The sequence below is a fragment of the Sarcophilus harrisii genome, chromosome 3, assembly GCF_902635505.1.
Source record: "Sarcophilus harrisii chromosome 3, mSarHar1.11, whole genome shotgun sequence".
Classification (NCBI taxonomy): domain Eukaryota; kingdom Metazoa; phylum Chordata; class Mammalia; order Dasyuromorphia; family Dasyuridae; genus Sarcophilus; species Sarcophilus harrisii.
In genome coordinates, this window is record NC_045428.1 from 578344785 (window position 1) to 578361395 (window position 16611).

Consider the following 16611-nt stretch of genomic DNA (forward strand, 5'->3'; position numbering starts at 1 on the left):
CAGGACTCAATTAGATGGGGCACCTGGGTTAAAATCACACACGCATATGTATGTTTGTGCATCTTAGATAAATGACAACCATTATTGAACCTTTCCAAAATGAGTATTTGGAATATTTCATTTGCTTACCTTCTAGATTTTTAATGCAATTAAAAAATAAACTCGTCTACCTCTGTAACCATAGTTACCAAGAAGAGGGATGTTTGACACAAGCTACCTGTTATTCAACAAACAGGAAAATCAGCTTCAGGATGGACAAGTATGAAATATGGGTCTTATTGAGTCAGGATGGGGGTGGGGAGGTCATGTGGAAATAATTTCTTTTAGAATATAAAAAAGCTTTAATCCAAGTGGTTTTTTAATTAGAAGCAGTATCTGCTGAACTATGCTTTCATGTAGCAAGTGAACAAATGATAATGGCTGTATTTGGGGAAGAAACTGAACACAGAACTTGCTTTTGGAGAAGATAACCTTGATAGTTATTTCTGTCAAACACTTTAGACAACTTTCCTCTGAAAGCAAAGAGAATCTGAAAAGATTTGTTTCCTCCCTTTATGCTAAACCTATACATTAATTAAAGAATAAACCTTTCCAAATTACATGGCCCAAGTAGGAAGGCTTTGGCTGAAAAGAAATTGAAATTAACCATCTCTTAGAAAGGAGTGTTGGCAAAACCTCCCAAAACTGGTCCTAGGACTGGACAGATGGCTAAGGGATAATTATTGACATGTCCAGTGGGGATAGATTTTCACTCTGGTTTGAAGTTTAATTGAATAGAGGAGTTATTACCCAAAATGGTAGTTTGATGCTATGGCTCACTTGTGGGTATTCAAAAGAGAAAAAGGGAAAAGTTAGCTCAAGCAAGAATAAAATCTTAATTTGAAAAGCCTGAGCTAAGTCCACAATTTATTGTTGGCAAAATTACCCGTTATATTCAATAACTGTGATGGAAGGAAACCTTTAAATTTCCTGATGTAGCCTGATAAAGCAAGTTCCTTTTGCTAAGATATAGATTCTTTGCTAGCTGTGATATCCCATATTTCTCTTTGGATTTGTTAATGGCCTTTATTTTTCAGGAGTTCTTCTGAGAGTCTGTTCAGAATTTGGTTGTCCCCTCTGTTGTACTCCTGTATCTTCTCTTTTCTCTTCAGAATTACTTGTTAGATCATTCCTACAGAAGGAGATTCACATGAAATTTTATATATAACTGCCTTACTTCCCCCCCCCCCGCCCCATTTCATTATATCCCCATATTCCTGGGGTTTAGCAGTTGGAGAATGATACCTGACATGTCCCTTGCAAATGGGTCTTACCAAGGGTATCTTGTTTGCACAATATTTCAGCCCACCCTTTCCACTGCAATTATATTGGAACAGGTAAGTTTCAATCAACTTCCTTCTCACATTTAATAGAATTTGAACTATTTTACTCAAATCAAATACTGAACATCCACTGGGCAGTGGGAACAGGATGTAATGCTTAGATAAGACAGCCCTAACCCTCATGGAAGAAACACAAAATCCATATTTTGAAAAGCATCTTTGCTAGATGGACCTAGATATATGATCTAGAGCGCTTAATCTCTTAGTGCCCCGAATCTTCTGGACCTAATGGCTTCTAAGATCTGTTCCACCTCATATGATCCAACACAAAATAAACAGACCTAAAGAGACTGGGGGTGGGTGGGGAGCATCAGAGAAGGCATCCTGGAGGAAGTTGGTTTTGCCCCAAGCCTTAAAGGATGGAAAGGGACTGAGAATGTATCAAATCAATTTCAAAAGTTTGTTGTTTAGTTATTATGTCTCTTTGTGTCCCCATTGGGGGTTTTCTTGGCAGAGATACTGGAGGATTCACCATTTCCTTCTCTAGCTCATTTTACAGATGAGGAAACTGAGGTTAACAGGGTTAAATGACTTGCCCAAGATCACACAGCTAATAAGTGCTGAAGATGAATTATCCCTATTCCAGGCCCTGTGCTCTGCATTATGACATCCACTAGCAGCCATGAGTCAAATTGCCAGGCTTAACTTAGGACTCTCTCTCTTATCTTAATATATTGCTGTTCAGAATTTTCTAAGTTTTAATTCTGCTAACTAAATTTAACATTTTTTGACAACTGTTAGGAAAGGGGGAAAAATTTTTTTGCATTGACTTTTCTCTCTACACAAGACATCTTTCATCTACCTGGTTTGATTCTCATTGATCACCACCATATCTTCATATATTCTTTGTAAATTCTCCGATTGCTCATCAATAGGTTCTTGGAATCTGTCAGAAAGAGAATCTTTTAACTGTAACTCTTTGAAGGAACCAAAGATGGCTACTTTAGTAGCTAACAAATTTAAGCAAAGACATAGCAGGTTCTAGTTGTGAATTCCCTCCTCGCCCAGGTCTCCAGGAGTGTCTTGAGGTCTGGACTATTTGTAAGGATGCCAGATCTTTTCCTGCGGAAACGACTACATTTTACCATTCTTCCTGGCAAGGCTGGTGAATTCCCATTTGGTCCTTTTAAGTCCAGGAATGTTAATCTTGAATTCTGAGGAAGTTCTCACCGATACAGAGGGAACATGCCCCTGCCAGTTTTCTGACAATGTTTCAGGAGCTACCCCACCCACCTTGCACCTTACATAACATCCTCCACAAAAACCTTTGTAGATACAACCTGCAGATCCAGCATCTCTGCTTGTTCAAGAAGAGTAGGTGAGGAGTTACTGCCTTTTCTTACCTTGGCTCTAGCCGTTCCTTCACTTTAGCGATGGAGCGGACGTAAGGGGTGATCTGCTTGGTGATATTGGTCAGATAGCTGTTCTCTTGTCTCAGCTGGAACAAATCGTAGAGCTGGGCTGCCCAGAACAAGAAAGTTCAATTTGAAGAACGACCTTTACCCATTAAATTTTTATCATAGCATGAAGGCATTTGTAAAGAGTTTCACAAATATCTCCACAATAGGTGCCATTATTATCCCCCTTTCACACAGGAGGAAACTGAGACAGGTTAAGTGGCTTGTCTGCTCTTAGTCACAGGGCTCATCATTGGTGGAGCTACTCAGGCTCTGGACTGCAGGACCGTGCTCTATCCCCATTTCCACCTAGCTGTTTCCTGGTTCTTAGTCTGAATTTGAAATATCCATCTCCTTTCCCTAATTTAGTACCTTTCTCACTTATTTTACCCACTTCATCTTGGGACAGGAGGGGAAGAGTAATAGGGCAGTTAATGAAGATGTTAGTTTACTCCAGACCCAGATGCAATACCATCTATTATTTCTTATTTTAAACAATGTTTTATTGGTGCCTATGAAAAATCAATATCATTTCCCAATGACTTTCCTCTTCCTAACCTTTTTACAATTAATAAATCAGTCCCCTGGGCATGACTGATAGGGGATGCTTCATTCTGCATTTGTATTCCATCATTTCTCTAGTGGGAAGTTGGAGGCATCCTTCCTCCTCAGACCCCTGAAATAATAATTGATCAGCACCAACAACACATTTCCTTTTCAATATGACTACAACATTTCCCTTCCTACTTATTTTTCTCTAGTATATTATCTTCTTCCATCATGCAGGAAATTTGTTAGGGTGAGTCAGGGCAGTTTATTCGCTTGGCAGGCACAATTCCTTGGGTACCTTCATAAATTTCTTGCTCATTTGCTATTCTCTGATAGGTTTCTTCCCATGTCTGAAAGAAAAAGGGAAAGAGTTGGACTGGCCTGCCCATCAGAGCACTGTGCTGTAATAACAATAGCTAGAATTATATGTGTTACAAGGCTTGCAAAGCTCTTTACAGATATCTCTTTCACCCTGGGAAGCAAGTTCTAGGATTACCTCATTTTACAGAGCTGAACGCTCGGTCAGGCAAAGAATAAATGACTTTCCCAGGATCGCATAGCTAGTGTCTAGGGCCATATTTGAACCCAAGACTTCCTGACTTCAGCCTCAATCTGGGGTTAGTGGTCACTGAGTCACTAATCCATCCTATGCTTCTCTCTAGCATCTCCTATTGAAAAGGACACCTGCTTTAACTGGACTCTAAAGACCTCTCACTTATACATACATGCAAAAAGAATCATTGATCACTTCCCTTCTGGCTCCAGCCTCCCCCACCACTGGGTGTCTTCTGGAGGAGGAGGGAAGACACTCTGGGGACATTTCTCCCTGGAGGTGTCTTACCTCTTCAAAGACAGGTCTCATCATCTCTACCGAGGCATACTTGGAAGCAATGTGCCCGTCTACCTGTAGGGATTTCTGCAGGATGTCACTCATGATTTCTGCCTTAATGAGGGAATGGTGCTTGGTGAGGTCCCGATGCAATTCTTGTACTTGGTCCTTCAGATTCTGGATCTCAGATTGCAAGGTCTGTGTTCAGAGAAGCCAAGGTTTGGGAGTAAAGATAGGAAGGGAATAAACATTTATATGGTGTCCATTATGTGGCCAGCTGTGTTAATTTAAAAATTAACAAATACTATGTCAATAATCTTAGAAGGTAGATGGGGGTGTGAATGCAGGTTTTCCTGACTCCAGGTCCTGTGTTCCACAAGTTGTGTCTGGTACCCAGGCAGAAGGGAATGAGCTCTGAGAAAGGACTTTAGGATCCCAGAGTAACTAATTTTTTTTCTTTGTCTACTTCAGGGGTCACAGAATTTTTGATACTGTAGTATCTGGTGGATGAGAGGAATCCGGATCTTTGTGACCCCATTAGAGTTTTCTTGGCCAAGGTACCAGAGTGGTTTGCTATTTCCTTCTCCAACTCATTTTACAGCTGAGACAAACATAAATAAGTGACTTGCCCAGGGTCACATGGTCAATAAGGATGATGAGTGTTCCTAGTACTAAAGCCAGCACTCTAGCCATTGTATCACCTAGCTGCCCATCATGAGAATAGCCTGGAATTAGATGGATATTTTACGAACACTCTCAGGATAAATTGCAAAGGTTTTAGTTTTTTCCAGAACCCTGCAATATTCCTCCCTCACGTGCAGGATTTGCTCCCGACCAAGAAGGGGAGACAGGTTGCTCAGCTGGCCCCTCACCTTGTATGTCTCCTCATAGTGGCGGCAATGTTCTGTGAAGGGAGTGTCACTTCCCTCTGCCAGCAGCACCTTTGTACTGATGGACCGGTGCAATGTGGGCTTGTGGATAGGAGACCCAGACATCTTTCCGCCTGGGGATGGGCAGCCAGAACTGAGCAGAGCCTTGGTAGATGAACACCCAGAAAGCCTGTGGAGAAAAGGAAGTGACAGTACGGATGTGTTGGGGGACAGGATGGAGATGGATTGGCTATATCCTCCATCCCTAACACCAGCTGCTGAAAAAAGCCTGGATTCTCATCAGCAAGGCTTAGGAGAAAGTTTATCAGTGCAAGCCATTTCTTAAGGACACATTTACCCACAGTCCCTTGCTCAGTGAATCTGTACTACCGCCCTAAACCAGGTCCAGGGAGTGTGAGTGCCCATATAGAGTTATGTGGAAAGCTGCTTTGAGACTTGCGGCTTTTCTCATGTCCTTGCAAATCCCACTTTATCTCTTTTATATCCTGCCATCATTTTTCAGACAGAAGTATTCTGTCTAGGTATATGGTATGGAGAGGGCACACACTACCTCAGGCTGAGTAGACTGACTCATTCTCAAATCTGGTAAACAGAATTCGGGAAGTGGAGCTTCTCATCTGCCTTTGAGGCCAGAGACCTTGCTCCCCTCCCTGGGGACTGTGTCAAGCATATTGGGGGAAGCCAAGAATCAGTACTGGCATCCACTGGCCTCTCCCTCGGCTTCCTTCTCTTACCTGAACCTGCTTAGCTCTTTGAGCCAACCTTGTCCTGTATTCCCCCAAACCACTCGAGTCCTGCCTCCCAAGCCTTTGGCGGTTCCCATGATTCTTAAGGAGTGGCCGTTCTTCCTGCCTCAAAGGTGCAGCCAGTGGTGGGGAAGGAAGCCCGAGCCTTTGGCAAATAGCCACATACCTCTTCCTCCCTCCAGCCCTCCCAGCCCCACTCCATCGCCTCCCTAACCCTGTAGCTTCCGTCCCTGAGCTGCCAGGAGGTGACTCATGCGCCGATGCTGCAATACCAGGTGGAGAGTGCTCCCGGTACCTCAGCGTCTGGCCCCAGAGTAAACCTTAACGTTTCAAGGTACAGCCCCTGCTTGTGAACCTTTCCACCTCCCAACCCCCTCTTCCCACCTCTTCCGGGATCCATTATTAAACCAGTCTATAGATAACCAGGTAGAACTCCGCCAGGCAGGGCTCACGAGAGGGAGCCAGCCGCCCCGGGCTCCCCAGACTTCCGCCTCGGGACTTCAGCCTCGGCTCCTCTCCTGGCTCGGAGCCCGGGCGAGGTGCCCAGGTTCGGAGACGCACCGCACCTTCCCTGGAGTGGAGCGTGCCCTCTCCACAACCGGGCGCTCGCGGGAAGCGCTGGCTCCGGCCAGTTCCCAGCCGCTTCTGAATCCACCGGTTTCCGTCACGTGTCAGTGTCCCCCCGTCCCCACCCCGCCAGGGTCCCAGTGCTCCGAGCGGACCTGAGGGCCGTGGGGACAGGGAAGGGCCACACTGGCCACACTCCTCACATGGTGGCTGCAGCCCCGGGCGCCGGCGCCCTGCGCGCACCTAGCAGCAGCAGCGGCTCCAGACAGCGGGCGAACTCAGCACGGTGATCGCTGATGATCTGCGGGGCCATCGGGAGGCAGGGGGTCAGGAGCGGAGCTCTCGAGCCTGGAAACCACTTGGCTCAGCTCCCCGCCTCCCTCACCCGGTCCCTGGCACCCGCATCCGTCCCTAGGTTCCCGCATCTGCACCTTACTGCTCTGCGCGGGCTGCAGGCGGTGGGGTCGGGTGACGATGCCCTGGAGCCGGTCCATCAGTTCCTGTGGTAGCCGGAGGGGCGTTTTCAGGGCCCTGGGACTTCACAGTCTCGGGGGAGCCTCTATTCCGACCCGCACCCCCCCCCCTTGCCCCCAGTCATTTCCTAGCTAGTCAGAAGCCGGGCGGTCTTCTGGGATCAGGGAAGGCAGAACGAGTACTAAGGGAGGTGGGAGGCGCCATGTTCCTCCGGGTAGCGTCCCCTCAGCCCTGCCCCGCACTCAATCGAGCTCTTAGGGAGCCTGAGTGCAGAGACCTGGAAAGGAACCAGATGGGAAAAGGAAAAGGGAAGGTCCCTTCTGGTCGACCTCCCATATTCCTAAAATAGCCTTCCTCTGAGGTGCCAAGGGCAGCAGAAACAGCCGAGGCAGACAGGGCTGAACTAAAGGCGTTTCTGCCACTCAGTGGAGTTTGTCCCAACTCCCTTGCTGCTCAGTCTCCTTTCTCTTCCCCCAGGAGCTCCTCCATCTCCCCATTATCCTACCAGATGAGTCCCCTCTCTCTCCCCAGCCCCCAACCCTAAATCCTCATTCCCTCAGAGGAGCTGTTCTTAGGAAAGAAATCTGGTTATTTAATCAGAATCATCCACTATGATGTCTGTGAGCCCCCAAGGCTTCCATTTGGGTTTTAAAGATCCTGGAGGGAAGGTCCTGTTTCAATTCTCTTTGTTTCCCCAACATCTGATTCCTAGTACGTACTTCTTAGATTTTTTTCTTGAAGTGCATGAAAAAAGGAGTTGGTCAACCCCAAGGATTCTGCATTTGATGAAAAGCGTGGAGAAAGGTCTGTGAACAGTGCCATACACCTTGCTCCCATTCCCATCCCCAGAGAAACTCTTGACAATTCAGAAAGGTTGCCCAGCCCTCACCCACAGGTGAATACCATCTCTATCCTGAGGAACCCTCCATGGGGTGACTCACATATCCCAGGTCCAGGAACTCTGCCTTGTTGGCTGAACTGAGGAAAGCTGAGCAAGTGACCAGGTGGACCTATGGGGACAAGGTAGGGCCCACAACTGATCACCCACAGTGGGCATCTGAGTGGAAAGAATGATTGCCAAGGAATGATGCTGAAGTCCATGAGAGAGGGGATTCTCTATACAGCTGATCTCCCAAGTTCAAACAACCAAATTGTTTTTTATTTGTGTATGAGTCATGTTCCCTTCCTGTCAGCTAACCTCTGTGGGGGCAAGGGCCTAGTCTCATTTAAACTCTATACCTTCCCCAGTTTAAGTCAGGATTCTGAATAGAAGAGACCCCAGTTTTCTCAACTGGAAAATGGGATAATAACAGCACCTCCCTTGCAGGGTTGTGAAGATCAAATGAGATAAGATTTGCAAAGTGCTTACCATACTATCTGGCACACAGTTGGTGCTATATAAATGCTTATTCCCTTCCCTTTCCTCATTTCCTAAACATTTTTTGAACATTGAGGGAAATTCAGGTGGCATGGAAATTTTAGGTGAGGGAAAGGGAGGGGAGTAATTGCCCAGATATCTCTTCTCCCACCCCAGCCACTTGCTAGTTCCTTGGCCCTGCTCACTTTGGGTAATCAGGAAGCTAACTCTGGCTCTTTACCTGCAGTGTGGGCAGCAAGGATAACAGGCGGGAGAGCTGATCCTTAAAGGCCTTGTCTTTCTCTTCATACTGGCTGGGGAGGCAGGAGAGATAGGTCAATGAGCACCCTGGATTCAGGGTTCAGTATGAAGAAGGGGGAAGAGAAGGGAATATGCATTTATATAGCACTTCCTACGTTCCAAACACTTTATAAATATCTCATTTGATTTTCACAACAACTTTCAAGGCAGGTGCTGTTATGATTCCAGTTTTACAGCAAAGGAAACTGAGGCAGACATAGAGTAAGCGACTGCCCAGGGTCACACAGCTAGTAAGTGAATTTGAACTCGGGTCCTCCTAATTCCAGGCCCAGTGTTCTATTCACTGTATTACTTAGATGCTCTCACTTAAAATGAATTCACTTAAGAACTCTGGGGATTTACTCTCTGGGTCTCTAAACCTTCTCACAGTGCAAAAGGAGGAGGTTCTTGATTCAGGATCTAGACAAATCCCATGATATTGGAGAGATAACTAGCAGTATCTCACATTGGTGCATTTTAGAAAATGGTCCTTTCCCTTTGAATGAAGATGCCCCATCTCAAGAGCTTTCCTGAAGACGGTGACAAACACTATGGGGTACAATTCTTAAATGCAGTTTATAGGGAGAGTGCTAGGAAAGTCCCATTATGGGGGAAGCAGTGGACTTGGGATGAATGAAAGTCCCATTATGGGGGAAGCAGTGGACTTGGGATGAATGACCTAGGTGTGAGTCCCAACTCTGCTGTGTGACCCTAGTTTTTCTGGGTCCCGTTTTCCTCACTTGTAAAACAAACAAGAAAGCTGCCACTACTTACCCCACAGGATTGTGTGAGGCAAGTGCTTTTTCAACATTTAAATGAATGATTTAAATGAATGATTCTTGGCCCTACCAACCTCCGAACTGCCTTCAGTAACAATGCCTTCCTCTCCGTCAGCTTCTCCTACAAGAGACAGATAATGCAGCAATCTGGATTTGGGTGGGGTAGAGGGGATAAAGGATTGCCCAGCTTGCCTTTGGAGTATGGGAGTCTGCAACTATTGTTCAAGAAAGCAGAATGGGTTGAGAGTTAGGTAGACAGTTCCCTAGCATTGAATGTCATCAAGTAGAGAGTGTAGAAGGAGCCCAGGTATGAGTTGGGCCAAATGTGCAAATGAAATTCTTTCCAGCTCCAAGGTTGGTTGGTTCGTATGGCTTGTATGGCCACCACCATACCCGAGTGGACCTTTGGGAAAAGCCATGTATGGCTCGTGTGACCACCACCATACCTGAGTGGTCCCTCAGGAAGATCCACGATGGATGTCGTCTGGCTCTTGGAGGGGGGACTTACTTGCAAGCTGCTGAAGAGGGTGTGGATGGCGCTCTCCTCCTCGGCTGCACTGCGCCTCACCTCCTCCACCATGGTCTGCAGCAGGGTGATTGCCTCCCGAGTGGAGGTCTGCAAAGCCTTCACAGTCTTGGGAGCAGAGGCAGACTTGAGATGACCGATCCCTCCTCATCTCAATTCCTCCCAGCTCCCCAAAGCCAGTGCCAATTACTCACCATGACAATTTGGTCCAGCTTCTCGCAGCCCTGCACATAGGCTGTTTCTATGTCGATACAGTGTGCCCGGCTTTCCCTGCAAAGATGACCTGCCTCAGGGAACCCCTAGACATCCTTTCATGGGGCCCACAAATCCCTCCCTTGGTCTCCTGATATCCTGGTTCCCAAGCTTGGGCTCTATGGAAAGACTGATATGATAATCCGTTGGTGTGACTGTCAGACTGGATTCTCCCTCCTTCCAATCCATCCCTGGGAAGGGCCGAAGTTAAACCCCAACCAAATAATCCCAGAGCCTGGCCCAGAATCCATAGTCAAAACCACAAGCTGATCAATTCAAAGTCTTCCAGTACAATGGCAAGTCCATGAAGGTGAGACTGTTTAGTGCTCCATCTTTGTATCTCAAGTGCCTAAGGATAGGGATGGGACCTGTGCACCTTCTCCGCTAATTGTAGCATTGTGATCACTTAATGACTTGCTAAGGATCATACACCAAGTAAATATCTAAAGATAGATTTGAACTTGGGTCCTGTTGACTTTGGAACCAGTATATTAACTAAGTGGTTATTCAATAGAAATTCACAATGGAGTGGAACCCATTTGTCCTTTCCAGCCTTACCTTTATTTTCCTTCAACTATTTACTCTCCACTTAAACTAGACTAGATTCTTCCCATCTCCTTTCTCTAAGGACCCAAAATTATCTTGCCTCCACCATATTTTTTCCTCTGTATGAAATTTCTCACCGTTCAAGGTCTTGCCTATGGGTTCCCACCTTAAACTCTTCTTCCTCTGAGAAGTTTTTCCTGATCTCTACCATGTAATAACGTCATGATCTTCCACTCTTGTTACTCATATAATACTTAAGAACTGTGGTTTATTGATTGTATAGTCTTAAGCTAGTAGATTGTCAGTTCCATGAGAACAGGTATCTTCCCTAAACTCCAGCACGGTGCTTCATCAATGTTAGTTGAAGGATGGGAAGAGGGAAGGAAGGAGAGAATGAAAATAGAAAGGAAAGAAGGAAGGAAGGAGAAGATGAAGTCCAGGAATCTAGAGAAGGAAACAAGGGGTGAAGGGAGGAGAGGGGAAAAAAGGAGGCGGGGATAGAAAGGAGTAAGAGGAGAGAAAATAGAGATGGAAGAGAAGAAGGACCTACATACCCCTGCATGTCCCGGAAGCATCGAATGCACAGCATGGACTTCTTGTCAGTGGAGAACATAATGTAAGGCTCACCATGCAAAGCTACAAGAGGGAGAGAGGTTCATTGGTTGGGGGGGCTGGCGGGGGTAAAATGGTACTCGGTGGTTCCTTATTTTACTTGGGGACAAGGATTGGACACTCACAACATTTCTTGTGGGTGTCCTTGATGCGTTTGCCCAGGGCCACAACATCGTGGCGTGAGAACATTTTGGCTCTGTGAGTCTCCTCCCGACAGTGAGCACAGAGTGGCTGACCACAGGTGTTGCAGAAATAGGTGGTCTCTGCATCCTAGGGAGGAGGAGGGAGAAAAAAAGAGTTTGGGACAGATGGCTTGAACCTGGGTCAGGCTTGCTTCTTCATGTTTGAACTCAAGAAACAAGTTTTCCTGACTCCAAGACGGGTGCTCTTTCCCATCCTCCACCTAGCTGCCCCTGATCCGTAGAAAGTGCTTTGTAAATGTTTAATAACTATTAACTATTGGTAAATATGAGTAATTCTTTAATGAGGAACCTTCCAATATCAATGCAGGTCACCATCTTCTCTGTAATTTGCAAATCACCTAAAACACTGAACAAGATGAATTGATTTGTTCTATAAGAAGTTAAACTCCCTGGCCTCAGTTTCCCCTCCTGTAAATGAGGAGACTTGACTAAATAGCCTATGGGATCCCTTCCAGCTGTAGCTCTATAAGGTTGTTATCCTAGGGCAGGGATTGCAGCCAGCATGTGTCAGAGATGGGGCAGGGTCTTTGTGGCTCCAAGGCTAGTTGCTTCTCCCGGCACAAACATAACCAGGCTTAATAAATATTTGATAAATGAATAACTCAGTGAGATTGCTGCAGGATATAGCAGAGAGATTGCTTGGTTTGGAGTCAAACTATCTTCATTTGCATTTAAGCTCTTCAGACTCTGGGCAAGACATTTAAATCTCTGCAATTAATCTATGATCCGAGTCCAGTTCTTGGCTTAGACACAAGTTTTGTGACTCTGCATATTTTCCCCATCTGTAAAATGGGAGGAAAAAAAAAACTACTTGTGCCATCTATTTCACAGAGTTGGTGGAAGAAAGTGTTTTGCCAACCTTCAAGTGTTAGAAAAAGGTGTACTGGTGTATTTAGTATCCCAACAGCAGAGGGAATGGGTGGAGGCTGACTGCAGAGTCGGGGAGATTCAGTCTCTAACTACAATCCTGGTAAATGCCTCCCAGTGCCCCTAGGGAACTCTAACGCTCTAAACTGTGGAGAAAGTGGCTGCTTGCTTTGGTGAAGGGGATTTCCTTGTTGATGAATAATTCCCTGTACTGTTGAAATCATAGCTCTAATCCCTACTCCTCCGTTTCCCCGCCCCCCCCCTTGGGTTTTATTCAAAACCTCTTTTTACAGAAAGGAAAATTGACGCCCAGAAAGTTTAACTTTTTATAGAACAGATATCAATATACATTTACCGAGGGAGTTTCCTATTGGGAACTCTCTTACATGAATAATGATAGATTAGTCTACCTATCCACAAATGAATATTTATTTTTTAATTAACTAACTAAAACAAATTAAAAAACAAAGATGGTTATTATTGTTATCTAAAATTCCAAGATATCTTCTCCTAAACAAGAAAAGAAAAAAAAATCTCTTATTTTGGGAGGCAAAAGATAACTTGTTGATCTGTGAACAAGGGATGAATTGTCTTAAATCTCCAAAGAAACTGAAAGATTTAGAGCTCGATAGACGTTTCCTAGAGAGTTCCATTTTGCCAGTAAGTGATAAAGATGGAACTTGCACCAAGTCTTCTGATTCTAAGCGTATTTTTTTTAAACCCACTAATAAGTGCTCATATTTTTATATGAACCTCCAAAGATCCTCCAAACACTCTCATCACGACCTTCTTGTGAAGTGGGACTGAAAGTATTCTTGTCTCCATTTACAGATAAGAAAAGAGAAGTTATATGATTTGTTCAGCTTCAGTAAACACCAAAGGTTGCTTTCCAACCAGAGCTCTTTCGATCACAACCTTCTGTTATCTCACTCTGGTCTCAGCCTCCAGAAAAGTGTGGTTGGTCCATGGGAAAGGAGTTGGGGTGGGGAAGTCCCGTGACTGAGCGCTAGTGTGTGTTGGGAGAGAGAAGGGTGAAGTCTGGCTGTAGTTTAATGGAAACAATGCTGGATTTGGAAGAAAGGAGCAGGGTTCAAATTCCACTTTCTCCTCCCCCTCCCCCCCAAATCTCCAGATTTATAATTTGAGGCGACTCACTTGTTTATTGGCTTCAGTTTTCTTGTTTGTAAAATAAAGGGACTAAATCATTTCTAAAGTCTGTTTTAGTCTTAAATAAATGATCCTGTTCCCAGAGTTGTTGAAAGGACCAAATTAGATATTTGCAAAGGGCTTTGAAAACCATATAAAGCTATTAATATAACGCTATATATAAGTGAGTGCTTTAAGAACAGGGATTGTCTTTACGCTCCTAGTACCACCACCACCAGCAGCACCAGTACTACCATCACCGCCACCACTACCATCACCACCATCATCATCTCCACGCCATCACCACCATTATCATCACCAGCACTACCACCACCAGCAGCACCTGCACCACCACACCATCAGCACCATCCTCCTCCTCCTTCTCCTCTTCCTCCTTTTTCTCTTCCTCCTCCTCCTCCTCCTTATCATTTATCCACAGCTCTTAGCAATGCCTGGCTCACAACAGGCGCTTAATAGGTGTTTATTGACTGACTTACTAAAAGAAAGTCTTTTGGGGCAGCTAGGTGACTCAGTGGATAGAGCTCCAACCCTGAAGTCAGGAGGACGTGAGTTCAAATCTAAGTTGAGACACTTAACACTTCCTAGCTGTGTGACTTAACCCCAGTTGCCTCAGGGGAAAAAATAAAAATAAATCTTTTTGAGAATAAACGACATCTGCTCCTTAAGCCGAAGCTTCTCCGTGGATAGATTCCCCACTCCCTCCCCCCACTCTTCCTTGCCTGGGTCTGGCATTCCAGGTCACAGTTGGCGCAGCGCACAGCCTCCTCCGAGTCCGAGGAGCCGTCCACCAGGAACTGCAGGAGCCGGTCCACGGGAGGCAGCCCATTGGCCCCCTTCACCACGGTCTGGTGGCTGCGGACGGGACAGAGGCTGGAGGCGAGCCCGGGTCTGGTCCCCCCTCCCTGGCCCGAGCCCCAGTTCCCTCCCGTCACACTTATACACCAGGACCTAAAAATAGTGGAGAGGCGCCCGGGAAAACGGTCCGTCACCTGCCTCTTGTCTCAGTTATAAATAGCTTCCAGGGCCCACTTCTATCGCATCCCCTCGGGCTGGCCGAATGCTTGCTTAAGTGGAACTCTCCCCACCCTCTCTCTCCCCCTCCCCTCCTTCTTCTTACATAAGTCCTCTCTCTTCCCTCGCACGGCGGCTTTAACCTGGTCTGGGTGATTTCAATATTCACTCAACCCCAGCGCTCATGGAAAATTTGGGTTGTTTAGATCCTAGATTTTAAGATCCAGGAAATGAGCGGTGTAGACCCGATCCCGGGTCAGAAAACCAGATTTCGGGGATGACTTAGCAGAAAGTCGGCTGTTCCGTGGCGGGCGGCGAAGGCGCATAGTTGTGCTATCTAGGGCCCTCCCGCAGGGCTCCCATTCCAGGGCTGGTTAGTTTGTACGCCCCCTCCCTTTCCCCCTCCCCTTCTCTGCAGCCTCCCTGGAGGCCAGGGAGTGAAAGGGAGAGGTAGGCAGCGAGCTGCCCCTAAGTGAAGATTCTCTCCCCTCTCCCCTCCCCCAGAAGCCTCCCAAAGCAGGAAAATTTCCCCTTCTGGGGCAGCCTCCTTCCTTCCAGTTTCCGGAGCTTTGATCTCCACCCGGGTTCTCCCGGGGGGGGGAAGGGGCCAGTTTCGGGAAAGGCTCGGAGACCCGGCTGCCCCCAGCCTTGCGCCCAGGCTCGTGGCCACTCCCGGGCCCTTTGCACAGAATCCCTTCCCTGCGGACCTCTCCCTCACTCCGAAGCCCTGGGCTCAGACTCCTTGCTTAGCTTCCCGCTAGCCCGAAGCGCCCTGGGCTGGGGGGAGAGGGGGGAGGGAAGGCGTCCAGCCCCGGGCCTCGGGCCCACCCGAAGGCTCCCTGCTCACCCACAAAGCGGGCAGACGAGTCGGCCGTCAACGGCCCGGCCCCGCAGGCAGCTGGCGCAGAAGTTGTGGTAGCAGTCTAGCAGACACGGATGCTCGTATTGCCCGTGGCACAGGAAGCAGACGAGAGGGTGGCCATTTGAGGCTTCCAGGGCAGCGAGGCTCTCCAGCGGGAAGAAGATCTCCCCCGACATTTGCTAGGAATCGGAAGCTGGCTTGGGTGGGAGAGGAGGAGGAGGAGGTAACAGGGGAGAGACCGAGTCAAGTCTGCTTTGACCCCCTCTGCTTTGACCTCGGCTTCCAAGGACACCTGCCTGGGATCATAGGGATGGGGGGAGTAACACTGACGGCCCAGCAGGCATCCTAGGGATCATTGTGGCTCAGCGCACGCGAGGGGAGGGGGGTCAAGAAAAAAATCGCTCTTAATTTGGGGGACCCCCGAGTTTGGGGCAAATATAACTCTCCCCTACTGGCTGCCTCCCACCCCGACTGTGGCCATTGCCGAAGCCGCGGCCCTGTTGGAGAATTAGGGAGACACGCCGACGGCCCACGGGAGACATGGGCGTGATTGAATTTGTGCGAGTATGAGAAGATACTTCATGATTCCCCTTGGGGTGAGAAGGCAGGCAGGCAGGCTGCGGTTCCCCTCCTACCTTCTCCGCAGATGACCCACCTCCGCGCAATTGTTACTCGAGCTTGGGAAAGGCGCTGGCCAGGTTGCCGGACTAGGTTCTTTAGAGTTACAGAATAAAGCATCGGGTTCCCAGTGGACGCCAGAGCTTGCCCCTCTACTAGGGAGAGATCATTTGGTCGGCTTCTCTCTCTCGCGGGCAGGAGGAGGGGCGGGCATCGGGCCTTCCAAAGGCCAGGGGCTGGGCAGGACAGCACTATGCCCATTCCTGAGGCAGGGCGGGGCTGCAGGAGAGGGGGTGGGGTGGGATTCTGGCACCCTTGTGGGCAGAGAAAATAGACCAAGGAGGGAGGAGGCCATGAGGGAGTTCTATGGCACCTTAGGGGCAGAAGCACCGAGTGGTCTTGTGTGCTGGGAGTGAGCTTATCCTTTTTGGGCTGGATTGAGAAATTCCAGACCTCCTTTCCTGCCTCTCTCCCTCTGACCGTATTCTCTATTCAGGAATCCCTTAGCTGGCGTTCCCTGGGTCATGCTCCATCTGTATCGTGCTCCATTCTACAGGGAACAAAGACCTGGTTCCCAGTAACTCTGTCTGCAAAGCCCTACTTCTGGCTACCCCTTTCTCCTCAACCCATATTTGGAACCCTCCCACCTTGGCCAACAGACCTGTCACCATTCCACT

At 47.6% G+C, this 16611-nt stretch overlaps 1 protein-coding gene across 4 annotated transcripts; it reads right to left on the minus strand.

Moving 5' to 3' along the window:
- Positions 1-517: 517 nt before the first annotated feature.
- On the minus strand, positions 518-16171 carry RNF207 (ring finger protein 207). 4 transcript variants are annotated; one of them, XM_031963733.1, is made up of 18 exons: positions 15972-16170; positions 15302-15513; positions 14163-14295; positions 11332-11476; positions 11149-11230; positions 9991-10066; positions 9779-9904; positions 9345-9391; positions 8433-8505; positions 7776-7844; positions 6792-6860; positions 6564-6661; positions 5030-5216; positions 4170-4355; positions 3627-3678; positions 2726-2843; positions 2185-2268; positions 518-1171 (listed from the first exon to the last, which is right to left on the minus strand). In XM_031963733.1, exons 2-18 carry the CDS (start codon positions 15490-15492, stop codon positions 1066-1068), a joined length of 1842 nt encoding a protein of 613 aa, XP_031819593.1. In that variant the 5' UTR covers positions 15493-15513; positions 15972-16170; the 3' UTR covers positions 518-1065. The 4 variants fall into 4 exon arrangements, with proteins under 4 accessions (XP_031819593.1, XP_031819592.1, XP_031819594.1 ...); XM_031963732.1 differs by having other exon boundaries at positions 15952-16170; XM_031963734.1 differs by having other exon boundaries at positions 4233-4355; positions 15302-16171.
- Between the last annotated feature and the right edge of the window lie 440 nt (positions 16172-16611).